Source organism: Canis lupus, chromosome 12 (genome assembly GCF_048164855.1).
Source record: "Canis lupus baileyi chromosome 12, mCanLup2.hap1, whole genome shotgun sequence".
Classification (NCBI taxonomy): domain Eukaryota; kingdom Metazoa; phylum Chordata; class Mammalia; order Carnivora; family Canidae; genus Canis; species Canis lupus.
The window spans coordinates 46,452,525-46,470,876 of NC_132849.1; the positions used below are offsets into that span (position 1 = coordinate 46,452,525).

General features: G+C 36.4%; 1 protein-coding gene across 11 annotated transcripts in view; it reads left to right on the plus strand.

Annotated features, from left to right (window-relative positions):
* ITSN2 (intersectin 2) overlaps positions 1-18,352 on the plus strand; it is a 128,951-nt gene that overhangs the window by 15,506 nt on the left and 95,093 nt on the right. For 6 of the 11 annotated variants that reach the window (XM_072770872.1, XM_072770873.1, XM_072770881.1 and 3 more), the window contains exons 2-3: positions 11,142-11,205; positions 13,378-13,479. In XM_072770872.1, coding sequence (XP_072626973.1) covers positions 11,175-11,205; positions 13,378-13,479 — 133 coding nt within the window. In that variant the 5' untranslated portion in view covers positions 11,142-11,174. The remainder of the gene's footprint in view (positions 1-11,141; positions 11,206-13,377; positions 13,480-18,352) is intronic. The other 5 variants (XM_072770876.1, XM_072770880.1, XM_072770879.1 and 2 more) reach the window with 1 other exon arrangement.

The window sequence follows — 18,352 nt, forward strand, 5'->3', positions numbered from 1 at the left end:
TGTAGTAGAATACAAAAATATATATGGTCTTGGTCCCTAGTTCCTGTCCTCCTAAAATTTTTGGAATTTCCTGAGTGGTAGAAGTGTCTTTTATTCATAGTAAGCCCTTTCCCATTATACCTGAGGTATGCTAATGAGGTGGCTTAGAGTGTTACCCCTATATAGCCTGAGGATTAGGATACCTTTCACCCCACCTGCCAACCTTCAGGAAGAGGAGATGGGCACTGGAGATTGAGCTCTATAAAAGCTCTAGAACATTGATATTCAGAGAGCATCCAGATTGGTGAATGCATTGAGGTGCTGGGAGGATGATATGCCTGGAGAGGGCATGGAAGCTCCATGCCCTGTCCCCCATACCTTGCCCAGTGTGTCTCTTCCATTTGGCTGTTCCTGAATTGTATCCTTTATATTAAAACAGTAAATGTAAGTAATTTTTTTTCCTAAGTTCTGAGAGCTTTCCTAGCAAATTATCAACCCAAGGAGGGGATCATGGGAATCCCTGATTTGTAGCTGGCTGGTCAGAAGATGGCCCAGGACTAGTGACCAGTGCCTGAAATAGAGGCAGTCTCATGGGACTAAGGCCTAACCTGTGGGGACCACTTAACTCTAGATAGGTAGTGTCAGAATTGAATTGTTGGACATCCAATTGATGTCCAGAGAAAAACCCCCATAGAAGGCATTGCTCATTTTTTAAGACAAATAAATTTACCAATAGACTTCTCTTCTTTGAATTACTAAAGTCATATTTGTCTGTTTTTATTTTGATTTTTTTCTGTTTTATAGATCTAGTAACATTTATTTTTTTTTACATATTTTTAAATTTAAATTAAGTTAGTTAACATATAATGTATTATTAGTTGAGAGGTAGAGGTCAGGAATTCATCAGTCTTATATAACACCTAGTGCTCATTGTATCATGTGCCCTCCTTAATGCCCATCACCTAGTTACCCCATCCCCCCACCCCCTACCCCTGCCCCTCGATTAACCCTCAGTTTGTTTCCTGTAATTAAGTCTCTTATGGTTTGTCTCACTCTCTGATTTTATCGTTTTATTTTTTCTTCTCTTCCCCAATGATCCTGTTTTGTTTCTTAAATTCCACATGGATGAGACCAGATGATAATTGTCTTTCTCTGATTGACTTATTTCACTTAGCATAATACCCTCTAGTTCTATCCACGTCATTGCAAATGGCAAATTTTATTTTTTTAATAGCTGAGTAGTAGTCCAAATTTGTCTGTTTTTAGTTACTTCACATTTTGGTATATGTGTTTTATAGAGATTTTTAAAAAATAACAAAATTTGGAAAATAAAAAATTCTTCCAACTTAAGTCAACTACTTTTACATACTAATGCTTTTTTTTAAAAAAAGTATTTATTTATTTTAGAGAACATGAGCATGAGCAGGAGGGGGAGAGGGAGAAGATCCTTTCCCTTAAGAGGTTTTCTTCTAATCCTTGACATGTGCATATATAATTTTTTTTAAAGATTTTATTTATTCATGAGAGAGAGAGAGAGAGACAGGCAGAGACAGAGGGAGAAGCAGGCTCCATGCAGGGAGCCTGACGTGGGACTCATGGGACCTGAGGCCTGACGTGGGTCTCCAGGATCATGCCCTGGGCCAAAGTCAGCGCTAAACCACTGAGCCACCCGGGCTGCCCACATATATAATTTTGAATATTGGCATCCATATTCTAGAATTGTGTATTTTTTTAAAATTTACTTTATACCACAAACATTACCTATCTACTACAGCCTGGAAATTATGATTTGTAATACACATGTAGTATTCTGAAATTTATTTTCTTGATTCTTTCTCTATTGAATGAATTAATCTAATTTGTGTACTCAGTAGTCAGAAAAAATTGACAAATTTTCATATGAAAATAAGGTGATATAGTAAAAGATGCCTTCAAATTGAAAGGCAATAAGCTGGATGAAAAGCATTTATGACACATGTTAAGAGTTTGGGAGAGTGAGGGAAAGAAGTGTGAAATGGTCATGGAGGGGCCAGGAGAAGGGGAGCAGATGGGCTAGGGAAACATGGACTTGTCAGGCTGGCAGGAGTTAGTGTTCAGGAGTTTAAAATGATGTCTGTCAGTCAACACCTTCATTCATGTGCCCATGGAATAGCAGTAGGGTTTTACCAGATGCATAGTATACAAGAAGAGGGGAGAGTGAACTTGAGGGTGTATACAATTACTTATTTACGATAGTGGACTGCGATACTTAATTTGGGTAAGGAGGGATATTAGGACCTAAGGAAGAGGATGTTAGGACATAAGGAAAAATAAGGGACAGTGACAAATTGCAACGACCATTATTTTGTAGGTCCTGGCAGAGTTCGAGAATTGCTGGAGTCTGGGAACTAGAAAGAGTGGGCTGTTGAATGAGACTCTGGTGAAGGGAGGCTTGAAGTGGGTTACGGAGGAGTACAGTCATCATGATAACAAGGCCTAGGGTGGGACCTGGAAGTGCCTGGCTAAGATAAGATGGAGGATAAGACATTTGGAATATATCAGGGTTCAGACTTGGAGGCCAGGATGTGAGCAGGTTCGTTTGTGTGGATATTGACTTCACCAAGAAGTATGGGAATAATGGTGGAAAGGGGATGGTGAGGTAGGTGTGAAAGCAGTTGAGGAACTGCCATGTTGATTCTAGGGAACAACTGAGGAAGAGCCAGTGGTCAAGTCAGATACACTAGGTGTCTTTTTCAACTTTTATTTATGAAGAACGTCAAACATATGAAAAGTGAAAGCAATCACTTATTTTCTATTTACCTTCATTTACCCATCTACTTTTTAATTTAACGTGTTTGTATTTTTGCAGGAGCTTTAATTCTTTTTGGAAAAAGGCAGGCTAAATAAGTCCATTTCCAGATTCCTTTCCAGAAAAGTTATTGTGCTGATTTACATTTTTATCAGCTAGGTATCAATATAATACTTATTTTTACACTATTGTTCTAGTTCCTTGCATTGTTAAGCTCTTCGACATTTCATGTGAATAAACCACCACCTATTTTCCCAGAACACGCTCTTCACTCTGTTTTTGCACATATTACCTTGGCCTAGAATGTTTTTTTCCCCACACTCAGCCATGTAACAAATGTATTTGTAAGGCGTAGCTAGGTGACCACGAGCTGAAATGCGCATACCTGGTTGATTCATGGGAACACTTGCATGCTACCTTCTCTTGTTACTTGAGAAATTTGTGCTTAGGTACCTGGGGACCCAAGAGATTGAAGTTTGTTTTCAGCCCTGCCCTTTGGACTCTCTGGGCCCAAAGAAAAGAGAGAAAAAAAAGAGTTGCAAAGAAAAGCTGTACTTACTTAACTCCTTTTCCCTCTGCTTCCAAACTTAAATATGTCTTTACTCATCCTTAACTATCTTTTTTGTCCTATATTCTCAGAGCCAGAAATATGTGCCCCATGTTCTAGCTTTATACTCTAGAGCTGTCTACTTTCTCTGGACTCTAGCTTTCATTATTAGGTAACCGTTTTTCCTTCTCCTTTTGGAAATTAAATCTCTTCCTCTTTCTCTAAAAATAGTTTTGTTCTCCCATCTAAAAGGAAAGTCTTATAACCTTGCCTCTTTCCTAAAGCCTCTTATCTCTCCTCCCACCCTTTTTCTGTCTTTTAATAACATACTTCTTGAGTCACCTACACTTCACTCCCAATTACTGCTTGGTCTACTTTATTTTGACTTTTACAGCCAGTTCCTGTACAGATTGCCAAAACTAATGGCTTAGTCTTGACTTCTGTGATATTTGATAATTATGACCATCATCTCCTTGAAATGCTTTTCTTTAACCTATATTCTGATTTTTCCTTTTTTTCAACCTCTGTTCTGATTGTTCTTCTCCTGTTTCCTGTGCATGCTTTTTGTGGAATGTCATTCCCTGGTAACTACCAAATTTGGATCTGCAGCTTGGACAGAATCCTTACCATCTCATAACGTTTCCACCTGGATGTCTTTATAGGTGCATCAGATTAGGTAACCTGAAAAGTGAACATTTTGTATCCTCCAAATCTAGTATCCAAATTTCTACTTTCTTAGAGCTTCTGTCTTGGTTAATATTACAATTCTACAGTCACCCAAGATAGAAACTTATCTTAATGCTCTTCTTATATCAGCAGCATTTAGCTAATCAGAAAATGCTGTCCGTTCTAGCTCAGAAATGTCTCTTCTCTATTGTCCAAGTTCAGATCTTACCATCTGGATTATACCACTTACTCATAACTGGTGTCCTTATCTCAAGATACTCAAATCCGGTTCAGTTCCTATATTGTTTGTCAGAATTCTCTTCCTCTGCCCTTAAAAGATGAGGTTCTTCTTTCTTATATATGCTTTCCCTAGATAAAGCCACTCACTGATATGATGACAGCTATTTCCAGTCCCTAGTGACTACCAAATCTGGGTGTCTATCTTGAATAAATACTGGCTCTCCATGTCATGCACAGGGAAATGCAAATCATTAGCATGACATACTTTGTTCCTTAAATTGTGTGATCTTGGCAAGTTACTTAATCTCTTTGGCTTCTCTTTAGTTTCTAAAATGAAGGGGATGGAATTCAGTATGCTATTTAACTCTCTTTTAAAAAATCATCACATAAAATATTATAGAGAAGCCTCAGTATGTAAAATACAAAAGCAGAGCTACTTTCATTGAAATTGATATCTTCTCCCAACCCCTCCATTCCTCTTCCCTACCCAACCTCTCTTGTATCTCTTTGAGATTTCTAGAACAGCAGGGAGCAAAATTTAAAACTATTGGGTTTCTTAAGGTCTCTTTTCACACTTAAGATTAAGTGAGCTCTTTGAAATCACATGGCTCTCAAATCACACCATCTTTGAATAGGAAAGGCTCTACTATGATACTGGCTGTATACTTTCCTTTTAACCAGTCCTTCCCTCAGATTCAGGTACTTTTCCTTTCTCTGTATCGGTGCCTATCCACACACCTATACAGCGTCTCTCACTCTGAGGATGCATGGAACCCATTTACTTTGCCACTGACCTCATGTTAGATCGTTCTCTTTTTTAAAGATTTCATGTATTCATGAGAGAGAGACAGAGAGTGAGAGAGACAGGCAGAGGGAGAAGCAGGCCCCATGCAGGGAGACTGACTTGGGACCTGATCCCGGGTCTCCAGGATCAGGCCCTGGGCTGAAGGCATTGCTAAACCACTGAGCCATCCAGGCTGCTCATAGATCGTTCTTACACAAATGTTACCTCTTTTGTGATATGTGCCTTAGTTTAACTTACCTCCCATATAGTGGTAGTTCTGTCCTCTGGGTTCTCATAACATTCTCCAAAGTCTTTTATTATAGTGATTATTCATGTTTGATAAATAAGCAAATGGATGAATAAAAGAAGGGATGGATAGGTAGGGAAGAGGTATAGAGAATATATGTACTCTGTAAATTTCATCTTCTTGGAGAAACTGTAAAGAAGTAGGTAATTTTGCTTTGGTCATTTTCTCATGCGACTGACCTTGGTCTCCTTAGGAATCAGTTGAGGAAGGAACATTTTCTCCAACTAATCAGTAAGTTTGGAGAGTTGGCTTTGTGTACATAGCACATGAAGTGGAGGAGGTACTGGAGAAAGTTTTATAAGATATGCCCTCAGGAACTTGGTTATCTTGCTTTTGAATGTCAGACCTTCAGTCAAATTTATTTAACAATGTTTAATGAACATGATGCAAAGTATAATTGAAAAACCCAAGTCTTTCTATCCCAATATAAAAGCTTCAGAATTCAACAGGCAATATACTTTCTCTAAAAATATACTTAAAAAGTAACAAGTTATGGAAGGGCCACTTGCAAAGGATAGTTGGTCTATAATCCGTAGCTCCTGATGCCTGCAGGGTTTTGAGGAAGTCGTTTGGAGTTTCTTTTCTGTATATTCAGTTCCATAGTGCCTCACTCCATGCTTCCTTTGCTTCATTTTTGTTTATCTTACCCAACTATTCATTTATTCATCTATCCAGCAAATGATACAGTATAATAAATGAAGTTACTATGGGATGAACAAGTGTCGTGGACAACGTAGGACACCATGATTAACTGAGAGGAGAGGACACAAGTCTTTCAGATAAGAGGTCCATTGAGTTGGGAGTTGAAGAATGAGAAGAATGTGATAAATGTGACAAAGCAATTATAAGCATTTCTGCACGTAATTACAGACCATCAAAATATATGAAGTAAAAACTGACAGAATTAGGGACGCCTGGGTGGGCTCAGTGGTTGAGAGTCTGCCTTTTGCTCAGGGCATGATCCCGGAGTTCTGGGATCGAGTCCCACATCGGGCTCCCTGCATGGAGCCTGCTTCTCCTTCTGCCAGTGTCTCTGCCTCTCTCTTTGTGTCTCTCATAAATAAATACATACATACATACAGGTTTGGGATTTGCATCCTGGCTTCGTCACTCAGTATTGGCAAGTAATTTAGCCTTTCTGTTTCTTCATCTGTGAAGTGAGTACAGTATCATCTGCCTTGCAGGGATATTGTGAATGTTATTAGCACTATCTAGGTGTCTAGCAGTATCTGGCACCCGGAAGCCTATTCTACAAGTTCCTCTGTTTCTTTGAAGCTCCTTGTATATAACCTGGAACATATTAGATTCTCAGTACTAAGCATGACACATAGTAGATGATTAATAGAAGTGAATTGCATTAATAGTAAGCACATAATAAATTGTAGCTAGTATGATTATATAAAGTAAAGCAGTTGATTTTTTTAAGTATAAAGTGTCTTGAATTTTTCAAAATTTCTATTTCTTTGTACAAGTACTGTTCTGCAAGTAGAGTAGTAGAATTATTAAGCATGAGGTAATTATTTGACAACAGGTTAGAGAGAATTAATATAAATGTAGCAGATATAAAATAGTATGCTTTAAAAGCTTACTGGTTTCAACAAATTGGGCTACCATAGTCAGATGTTACATGTTACATCCATGTAATAATATGGTACCCGCATGCATGGCTGGCTAAATCCATGTATCAGGTGAAGAAAGTAATTCTAGTACCTTCAGCTTCCCTGAAGGGATTTGCCCTCCCTTCTCATATTATTTGATTCATTCTTTGGTTTTATCACAGAATTATACCTGTGATTACTGAGCATCTATTATGTAGCATTCTGTTGTATTATTCATAAAATATATAATGACTAAGCAGAAATCCTAGATAGATAATCTTTAAGTTTTAGATCTAGATCTAACTGATTAAGGCTTTGAGACTCTGGGATCCTATTCTTTGTCTTTTGGAAGTGCATGCTTTCTCTTCAAACTGTCTTTGGTAATTCACATGCTTCTGTGTACTTACACAATGTGTTGCATGTAATACTTTTGAAGGATTTTTCTCTTAACAGTTTGAAACTCAGTCTTAGAGACCTAATAAAATAGGTCTTTGCTACTGCATATCCCTAGGTGAACAGTTTCTTTGCAGGCACGTGAGTTATTTTGATTTAACATTACTGATGACAATTTAAAATTGGAGAAGTAAAAGTTACACTTTCTTGGAGAATTTCTGTATTGAGGAAGTATCAGTCATAATTTATGAGACTTCTTCTATGTTCACTTTTTCTTAAAATGGTGACACTGCAGTTCACCCAGTCTCACAAATTCTGGGAGTCATTGCTTTGATTCCTTTTACTTCATAATCCTTCATATCTAAAGAGTTCATGAGTTCTACCTGTTTTAAACCCTTAGTTATTTTTCCAGCTCATCCCATCTGCTCTGTTCCAACTGCGTTATTTTAGTTCAGGTGCCAGTTACTGTTCTCATCTCTTCTCTAACTGATCTCCCTGGGGCAGCTGTGGCTCTTTCTTCACCGTTGATTGTCTTGAGTGAAATCTATGTCCCTCTCCTTAAAGTCTTTTAACACTCGTTGTGAACTACAAGTTCAAATCCAATGTTCTTAACATTACAATTCTTACCCTTTGTGCTCTTAACTACCCTACCATAGTTTAGATATCATTTTTCTGTGTAGTACACAGCTCCAATACCTGAACTTTATATTATCTTTTGAGAAAGGAGTGAAGAAAAAACCAACTCATACATAGGTGAAATTTACTCTTACCTAGGAGGAGTATTAGCAAGTAAAGTCTAAGTGTGGTAACAGGTTTAAAGCTCCATTGCAGGGGATCCCTGGGTGGCGCAGCGGTTTGGCGCCTGCCTTTGGCCCAGGGCGCGATCCTGGAGACCCGGGATCGAATCCCACGTCGGGCTCCCGGTGCATGGAGCCTGCTTCTCCCTCTGCCTGTGTCTCTGCCTCTCTCTCTCTCTGTCTGTGTGTGTGACTATCATAAATAAAGAAAAAAAAATTATTAAAGCTCCATTGCAATAAAGCTTTTTTTTTTTTTAATTCTATAGTTAACACAGTGTTATATTAGTTTCAGGTGTACCACAAAGTGATTCACCATAATAATTATACTCTTAATCCCTTTCACCTAGTTTACCCATTCCCCACCACCATCTCCACTCTGGTAGCCATCAGTTCTCATAGTTAAGTGTCTGTTTTTCTGGTTTGTCTTTTTTCTTTGTTTTGTTTCTTAAATTCCACAAATGAATAAAATCATATACTGTTTGTCTTTCTCTGACTTATTCACTTAGCATTATACCCTCTAGATCCATCCATGTTGTTGCAAATGGCAAGATTTCATTCTTTTTTTTTTTTTATGGCTGAGTAATAGACCCTTCTATATGTATACCACATTTTCTTTATCCATTATCTGCCAGTGGACATTTGGGGTACTTTCATAACTTGGCTATTGTAAATAATACAGCAATAAACATAAGTGTGCATCTATCTTTTCAAATTAGTGTTTTCACATTCTTTGGGTAAATACCCAGTGGTGGAATTAATGGATCATATGGTAATTCTATTTTTTTTTTCGGTAATTCTATTTTTAATTTTTTGAGGAACCTGCATACTGTTTTCCACAGTGGCTATACCGGTTCTTATTCTTACCAGTAGTGCACGAGAGTTCCTTTTTTTTTTTTTTTTTACACATCCTCTACAACACTTGTTTCTTGTGTTTTTGATTTTAGCCATTCTGGCAGGTGTGAGTGATATCTCATTGTGATTTTGATTTGCATTTCCCTGATGATTAGTGATATTGAGCGTCTTTTCATGAGTCTGTTGACATCTGCATGTCTTTTTTTTTTTTAATTATTTTTTTTTATTTTTCTTTTATTTATGATAGGCACACAGTGAGAGAGAGAGAGGCAGAGACACAGGCAGAGGGAGAAGCAGGCTCCATGCACCGGGAGCCCGATGTGGGATTCGATCCCAGGTCTCCAGGATCGCGCCCTAGGCCAAAGGCAGGCGCCAAACCGCTGCGCCACCCAGGGATCCCCTGCATGTCTTTTTTAAAGAAATTTCTTTCTGTCTTTTTAAAATGGATTATTTGTTTTTGGGTTGTTGAGTTTTATATGTTCTTTATATATTTTGGATACTAACCCTTAATCAGGTCATTCGTAAATATCTTCTCCCATTCAGTAGATTGTCTTTTAGTTTGCTAATGGTTTTCTTTGCTGTGCATAAACTGCACTAAAGCTTATTAATAACATTGAAAGAAAGAGTATACACTTTAAGAGGAAGGATGGTATATAGTAGTAGCATACAGAAAAGTTGGGAGTCAGAAGAGTAAAGTTGGCAGTGTCACTCAAAGCATTATTGGAGGTTTAACAAACCATCCCTATTGTGCAGCACTCTGCTTATTTTTGTTTGTAGATAAATGTATCTGTCAATGCCTGATACCATTAAGCATTCTAATCACTGGTAACTCCCTACCCTCACTACACAATGATCTGGTTGAAATTTAGTAGATGTTATAGTTTGCCTTATAAAGAAGAAAAGCTACTATTCATTTTCTTGGCTGTTAAATTTCTCTTTGTATATCAATAAATTGGATGTATATACCAGTCTTTTGTTGGTGTGACTAATTTTTGATGGTTTTACTGATACAGTTGTATTTCTCTTTGAGCACACTAAATTCACTAAGATCCAGTGCCTTATAGCACTTCTTGGCAACTGGTTAGCCAGCTCCTCTGGTGCCACTTTCCACCACGATATGGAACTCTTCTTTATGCCTTCTTTGTTCAAATGGCTTGTGCAAACGTTTTTCCTTGGGCTTCTAAAAATGTTAATATTTAAATGATTTGTGTAAATAGATGAACTACTGAATGGTCTTTTTCTCTTGTTTCTCTTGTGCAAGTGTTTCTATTGCATTGTTTTAATTCACAGCTTTAATTACTAAGTATATTATTATAAGTTTGCTACGTCTTCACTCTCACTACTGGTCTTATCCTCAAGATTTGTGGAATAAATTTTGAATTTTGAATTTATTCATAGTGAAATAATGAATTTAGGGTTCAAAATTCTATTGCGTTCTAACAGCCATTTATCAAAAACTCATTATGTGTCAGGCAGTATACTGGAGTATGCTTAATACTTTTAAAAATGCTCCTGCAAAGTATTTTTTACAGATGAGGAATCTGAGACTCAGGAAGGTTAAATAACTCTCCCATTGTCGTAGCTAGGAAAATAGCAGAGTTGGGATTTAAATCACAGCTGCTAGTTTCCAAAGTTGCTTTTCTTCCTAGTGCAGGGTACTTACCCAGCATATTTAGTTATGTTTAAATAAACATATATTTTAATAATTCTGGACAATTTTTATAAGCCTGCAGAACTCTGAGCCACATTTATTTTGGATATTTTTCTCATTTAGGGATTTTTTTTTTTTAAGAAAAAAGTGTTATGGATTTCCATGTTATTATACACTTAATTTATACAGTTGATTTCTCTGAAATAACATCTTGCCTAGTTAGAACAACCTCCCTCTCTCCCAAGTTAATTTCTACAAAATTGATTCATGCCAAGTGTTTCTGTATTCAGTATTTGCTATGAAATATGGGCCTGTTTTTCTTATAACTTTCTATTTTAAAGGCAGCACCATTACCCGACTAAGTCTCTTACCCTTCCCCAAATGTAAATCCTGCCTCTTCAGCAGCAGCAGAAGCTCTGCATTGTTTCTGTTGGAAGTGTGAGCTCAAGGGGACAGACATTCCCACTGCTTAGCTGGTGCACTAAAGCTGTGATCTGCCCTTGTTGTATTATTAATGGCACAATGTTTTTATGTTGCAGATGGCTGAGAGCTAGCCAGGAAAATTCAGTACCATGATGGCTCAGTTTCCCACAGCTATGAATGGTAAGCCGCTTTGTGCTTATGGCAAGTTAAAGAGGTTATGGGGGGGGTTTGGCTAGAGGTTATAAAATATTCATTTTGATATTTTTCCTTAAGCTTATAAATGCAAAACTTAAAGTATTCTTATTGAAAATGTTAGTTTACTTTAAAACTCTGAATATATCTTCTGTTAGAATATTATGCAGTAAATCTTGCAACTCAGTTTAAGCATGTTCTGCACTATCTAGAATGTGTGCTTCCTTGCCTTTGAGCAGTTATGAATAACCTAAAGGATTTATTGTTTGATGCATAAAATGGGAGGACAAAAAGCAGAGTGCTGTAAGTGAAGAACATTAAAGATATTTTCAATTGTTTGGAATGACTGTGAACTGATTAAGCCAATAAAGATTCATTTAGTAATATACATATAAAATTAAGTTATCCTTTTATAAAGGATTATATATGCCTATACACACAGTTGTTTAATATGAAACATTTTTAAAGAAAGTGTTGAGGTAACTTCAGTAACAAAATTTTTAAAGCATCTTTTCTGATTCTAGTTGTAATTCTTTTCCCAAATACAAATTAAGTACCCTTAATAAGTATTAAGTTGCCGTGTATGTCATTTAGAATTAATTGAGAAAATGCATTATATTTTTTAATTGCTAAAGAAGTCTAAGATGGAACTTCTTAAATATGTGGTAAATTTCATTAGCCAATTATAAATAGAAGGGAATAGAGAGTCTAGTTGGTCATTCTTAACATTTAAATTGAAAGCAGTAATATTAAAGAACATTAGAGGGAAAAAGAAGCATCATGAATAATTCTACCACTTTCAAACCGCAGTTCTGTTTCAATGTTACCATCTAGTATTTGATCAAGTACATCGTTTTTAAAAATATATTTTAAGTCATTGGGCCAAATTAAGCACATTGTTAATACAAAAATACATGTTGTATATCTAAAATGTTAAGACTCAAGATTGACCTTGTGAGATTTAAGGGAGTTTTGGGAAAATGAATTATTTGTGTAAAACTAAATTCTGTGTGCTAGAATTCTATGTCATATAGGGATGGACTTGAGATAAGAGTTTTGTTTTGCTTTTTGCCTTTTCAGAACTCTTATTTAAAGATTCAGCATGAGCATTGCTGGAAATGGTGTGGGATTATGAAGATTATTAGATGCTGCAGACTATTTTTAAAAATTAAAAATGGTTTTTTCCTCATAATGAGTGATAAAAGTTTAGAATCGGTAATAATTGTAGTAGTAATGTGCTCTACCCAAATTTGAGGATTTCTGCGCACCATGCAAAGGAATTTGCATTAAACACATAGTTTAGTTTCAAACTTCAACAAAATGTTAAGAAGGTTTACAAACAAAATGAACATAAATGCAAGCAGTATAGGCCTAGTCTTTCTTCATTCTGTTTCTTCCATTCCCTTAGCATTTGTGTATCTACTTTGTAGCTCACTGCATTACTTATGAAAGAACAATATTGGACAAAATGTTGGATAATTATTTTAGGAGTGATAGATAGGAACCTAGGTAGTAAAAAAAAAAAAAATAGAAGTAGTAATTTTTTAAAACCTCTGAAGTACTGATAGCAAATGTAGACTGGGGTACCCCTCTACTTAGTTTAAAATATAGCTGAAGATTAAAGATAATCTTGTATATATCTAATTCAGGTCCAGTTCAGAGTTTAACATCTTATTGGAAGAGGCATTCACATATAGCACAAAACCTTCAAAAATAGTGTTTACTCTTAGTAAATGCTCAATTATAGATGGTGTTTAAATCTTTTCAATGCCTAGTACTGTTGGAACTTGTCTATAAGTGCCCTAGACCAAGCTGTGTGTCTAAATGCTTCTAATGTATTTCTCACATTTTGCCATGTCTATTTCATCATCCCAAGCCTAACCATGGATTAGATTTCTTTGGTTCTCACAGAGCTGTGCTGCCTTATATAGTAGCCATTAGCTACATGTGACGATTTCAACTTAACTTTAAATTAATAAAAAATAAATTCAATCTCTGAGTCATACAGCCAGCCACATTTCAAACTCTCAAAGCCACATGTGGCCAGTGGCCATTGTATTGGACAATGCAGATACAGAACATTTACATCATCTCAGAAAGTTCTATTGAGCAGATATTCTTTTCTTAGTCTCTTTGCTTCACTTCCCATCTCCTCAACAGAGCAAAAAAGATCAGTGCGTCATATTTTTACCACTCGTGACTCTAATTCTGGTGTCTTCTGCACCAGCAGAATCATCCTTGCCAGAGTCTTCTTTGATCATGGTAGGTTTGCTTTCTGCTTTTCAAAAATGTAATGAAATTGTAAACACAGAGAACCTGATATTTCAGTCATCAGGTGATAAGCAAGAGGCTACTTCCAATTCATGCTGCTGCCTGTTTGTAGTGTACTGTGGCTTGTTCCAGCCTTAAAACTGGGGTGGGTACTGAAAACTGGTTAAAGGAGTAAGAAGTTCTAAAGCCCATGACGATGGCTATATCCAAACTATGGAAATGGGGAGAAGGAGGGGGAGGGAGAGAACAGTTAATGGCTTTAGGAGGGAAAAAAAAATGCCATTTTAGAGTTTTATTACCTTTTCAGAATTTTAGAGTTCACTAGTTTTTTTCATCTGTGTAATTAGGAAATTGTTAAACATTGGATCTGCAGAATCAGATGTGGTATGATACTGTATTTATAATAGCCCAAGCATTTATTATTCAAGTCCCAGTTAAGGCTTTAGTTCTATCTAGACCAGTATTCTTAGTTGTGTTTTAGAGATAGAAGTTTGTACTGGGTTGACATATATCATTTGGCTATTATTTTGAACTGGACCCAGAAATAGTCTTCAGTTAATATCACAGCATACAAACCGGGTATAACATGTTTGAATCGTGTACCTTCAGAACTGTGTGTTAGAATACTACTGTGCTACTATTCAGCTGTGTTGACTTAATCTTGTGGAACGTGTGTGTGTGTGTGGGTGTGTGTACACCTGTATGTACATATACACATGTGTGTGTATGTCTATATATGTAAAACAGGGATGACACTATTTACTGCATGGGATTTAGCATATAGTAGACATTCTGTAAATGTCTCTTTTTCCTTCTACATAGACCATAAGTACGTTTTTGACAGAGCCAGTAGGTGACAAGATGAGAATAAGCAACAGAAATCTTTGTGAAAATACCACATTCTCAATTTAGTGATGAGTGGGGGAAATGAATAGAATTTTAATACATTTCTAAAGTGATTAGACAATGTAAAAGGTTGTTAGTTTTTCAAGGAAATATTAAACATCAACCTCAAAACAGGTTTTCCTGACTTTCTGTAAGGCTTATGAATAAATACAGAGAAAGATTGGGAAATGTTTTACTGGAAATTTAAAATAATGAACTGTTAACTCTTGGAAAGGTTCTGTTAGTACATATTCTAAGAAAGCCAGAATTGGATCAACTTTTTTTTTTTTTTAATATTTTATTTATTTATTTATTTATTTATTTATTTATTTATTTATTTATTTATTTATTTATTTATTTATTTATTTATTTTCGTCGGAGAGGAGGGGACAGGAAGGGAGAAGACAGCATAGGAGGAAGGGCAGAGGGAGAGGGAGAATCTTAAGCAGACTCCTTGCCCAGCCCGATCTCATAACCCTGAGATGATGACCTGAACCAAAATCAAGAGTCAGACTCCTAATTGACTGAGACACCCCAGGTGCCCTTGATCAACTATTTTTAAATGGTTTTGAAATACATGTATTCCTAGTTTTCTTATTTCTGTGTAACTTTTCCTTTTTGTAAAATTCTTAGTGCCTTAACTTCTCGTGTGTTAATGTCATTCTTTTGAGGTGTCCAGATTTAAAGATTATTTAAATATTACTTAAAAATTATCCCTTGTCATTACGCTTCAGACATTTTTTTCTATAAGTGACATTCATCATGATAATATTGAGTCATGGCTAAAGGAGTATGTGAGTTCCTTTAAAGCACATTTTATTTATCTTTTTACCCCTAGTCTTTGTACACAGTGGTGCCCCATAAGTGTTTTTTGACCGAATGTTTATGAAGGCGTCAAGGTTGCTGGAACTAAGCAAGAAACCTTATCAGATAGTTGGCCACTGTTAAGACAGATAACTAAGGATAGGTAAGGTGATAGTAGGACATAAGGAAGCACTGTCCTTCGGATGCACTGTCCTTTGGATGCCACGGAGCCCTCTGCAGTCTTAGGAAGCAGTTTGCCACTCCCTGAGGATGTACTCTTTCTGGGGTTGTGTGAGAGCAGCTTAAGCCTTCCTAACCAGACTCTCCAGATTTAAAATAGTCTTAAGGTTTCTGACTAAAAAAGCCTCACTCTCCGTATTTTCTGGCAAGGTACCTTTACCAGAAGGGGAAGAGCCTGAGAAAGATTTTAATGCTCTGACTTCTCCTTAATTATATTGTTTCCTGGGATTGGGTTGAGTAAAGAAACTAATTTATTGAATGGCCTCCATGTGGCAGGCATATATTAAATGGTATATTTTTATTTTGTTTTATTTTTAAGTTGGGTTTATTGGGGTATAATTTACCCTTCTTAAGTATATAGTTTGATGAGTTTTAACAAATGTATAAAGCCATATAAATTACGATATGAAACATTTCCATTATCCAAAAGATTCCCTCATATCCCTATACCCCACCCTTAGCCATTGGCAACCATTGATCAGATTTCTATCCCTACAGTTTTTCCAAAATGTCATATGAGTGAAATACATATACCTATTTGTGTCTGGCTTCTTTCACCTAACAAAATATTTTTGCAACCTATCCGTGTCTTTGTATATATCTTTCTATTTCATTGCTGAGAGTAGAATTCCATTGGATAAATGTGTACCACAAGTTGTTTAACCATTCATCTGTAGAAAACATATGGGTTATATCCAGGTCTCGGTGTCTAAACCAAAATGTCTAAAGCTGCTGTAATCATCAAAGGACAGATTTTTATCTGGAAAAAAGTCTTCATTTCTCATGGTAAATACCTATGAGTTTATTGCTGGGTTGCATGAAAAATGCATATTTAACTTCAGAAGTTGCCAGACAGACTCTTTTTTCTAAATTGTCTCCGTTTTCTTCTCTACCAGTAGATGTGAGAGTTTGAGTTGCTCAGCATCCTTGCAGCGGTTTTCGAAAAACTTTAGACATTCTGTAGGCATGGAGTAATATGTTACCTGTAGTTTTATTTTTTTTTTAAGATTTTGTTTATTTATTCATGAGAGAGAGAGAGGCAGAGACGTAGGCAAAGGGAAAAGCAGGCTCCCTGCATGGAGCCTAATGTGGGACTCGATCCCTGGACCCCAGGATCACAAGCTGAGCCAAAGGCAGATGCTCAACCACTGAGCCACCCAGGGGCCCTGTTACTCTAGTTTTGATATTCATTTCCCTCATGATCAGTGACATTGAACATCTTGTCACATGCTTATTTGCCATCTGGATATCTTTAATATGTCTGTTCAAATCTTTTGCCCATTTTTTTGGGTGGGGGAGGAGCAGGGATTGTATTAATGAGTTGAATAGTTTTTATATATGCTGGATGCATGTCCTTTATTATGTTTTGCAAATATTTTCTCCCAGTCTGTAACTTGTCTTTTCCTTTTTTTTAAAAAAAAAAAAAGATTTATTTATTTATTTATTTTAGAGAAAGCGAGAAAGCAGGTGCACATACAAGCATGAATGGGGGCAGGGGTGGAGGGAGAGAATCTCAAGCAGACTCCCTGCTGAGCACAGAGCCAGATTTGGGGCTTGATTTCCTGACCCATGAGATCGTGGCCTGAGCTGAAATCACAAGTCTGATATTTAACCAGTTGAGCCACCCAGGTGCCCCAATGTCTTTTTACTTTCTTAACAGTGTCTTTAAGAAAGAAGTCCAGCTTATCAAAAAATTTTAATAATTTGCATGTTTTGTGTCCTAAAATCATTTCCTAATCCAGTCACAAAGATTTTCTTCTTTGTTTTCTTCAAGAAGTTTTATAGATTGGCTCCTGTGTTTAATTTTGTAATCCACTTAGAGATAATTTTTTGTATGTGGTGCAGGATTGAGTGGTTTGGTTTTTGTTGTTGTTGTTCATGTACATGTCTACTCTTTCAGCTTGTTTCAATGAAGAGTTATCCTTTCCCCATTGAATTATCTTGACCTCTTTGTTGAAATCAACTGACAATGTATTTGTAGGTTTATTTCTTTTTAATTATCCTCAGGGCAGATAGTTTAAGATCCTCAGTTAAGTCTGTGGATTCTGATCTTGTCTTCAACACTTACCAGCTCTGGTACCTTGTGCAAATTATTTAATCTCTCCATGCCTCTGTTTCCTCCTCTGTAAAACAATGATACCAGTAATAGTTACCTCATGGAATTCTTGCGACTGTTTAGAAACAGTACACATAAAGCTCTTAGAGAAATACCTAACACGTGGCACATTAAATGCTAGCTATTATTATTTTACCAATCTAATAGATGAAGAATTATATTTAGTGTTATTTTTAGAGTAGATACACTATCTATTACATACAGTCTTCACAACAACCCTGTAAAGTTATATAATCTTCCTAATTTTTGGAGGTGACAGCTGAGGTATAGAGAACATAAGCATTTTATCCATAAATATTGAGAGACAATGTAGCACAGAGTTCAGAGTACCTGGGTTCTAATCTCAGCACTGCCACTAATTAGTTGGGTGACCACCATAAGTTTTGGTTTCCTTACCTGTGTCAGGGGTATAATAGTAGTATCTAATGTACAGGGTAGTGGTGGGGAGTCAGTGAGTTACGGCATAAAAAGTCCCTGACATAGGGTCCAGGCTCAGTAAAAGTGAGCTGCTTCCTTCTTTGTCATCCTTTGTTGTTGTCGTTGTTTTCTGTTGTCATCATCAGTTTTCCAGATTCCTATGGTAGTAAAGCAGTCTACATCCACACTCCTAGTCACAGGAATCATGACAGATTAATTTGTTCACTGATAAACCAAGTAGGTGTCTACTTTGTATGTGGTATTTATTTAGAAAGCGTATAGATGTAGGTGTTTTAGGAACTTCTTCAGTATATCTGTTTCTGTATTTTTAACTTTAATCTTAAAACTTATCTTTAAAAGAGGATGTTTCAGTAATCCATTCATTTAAGGCTAAGAAATATT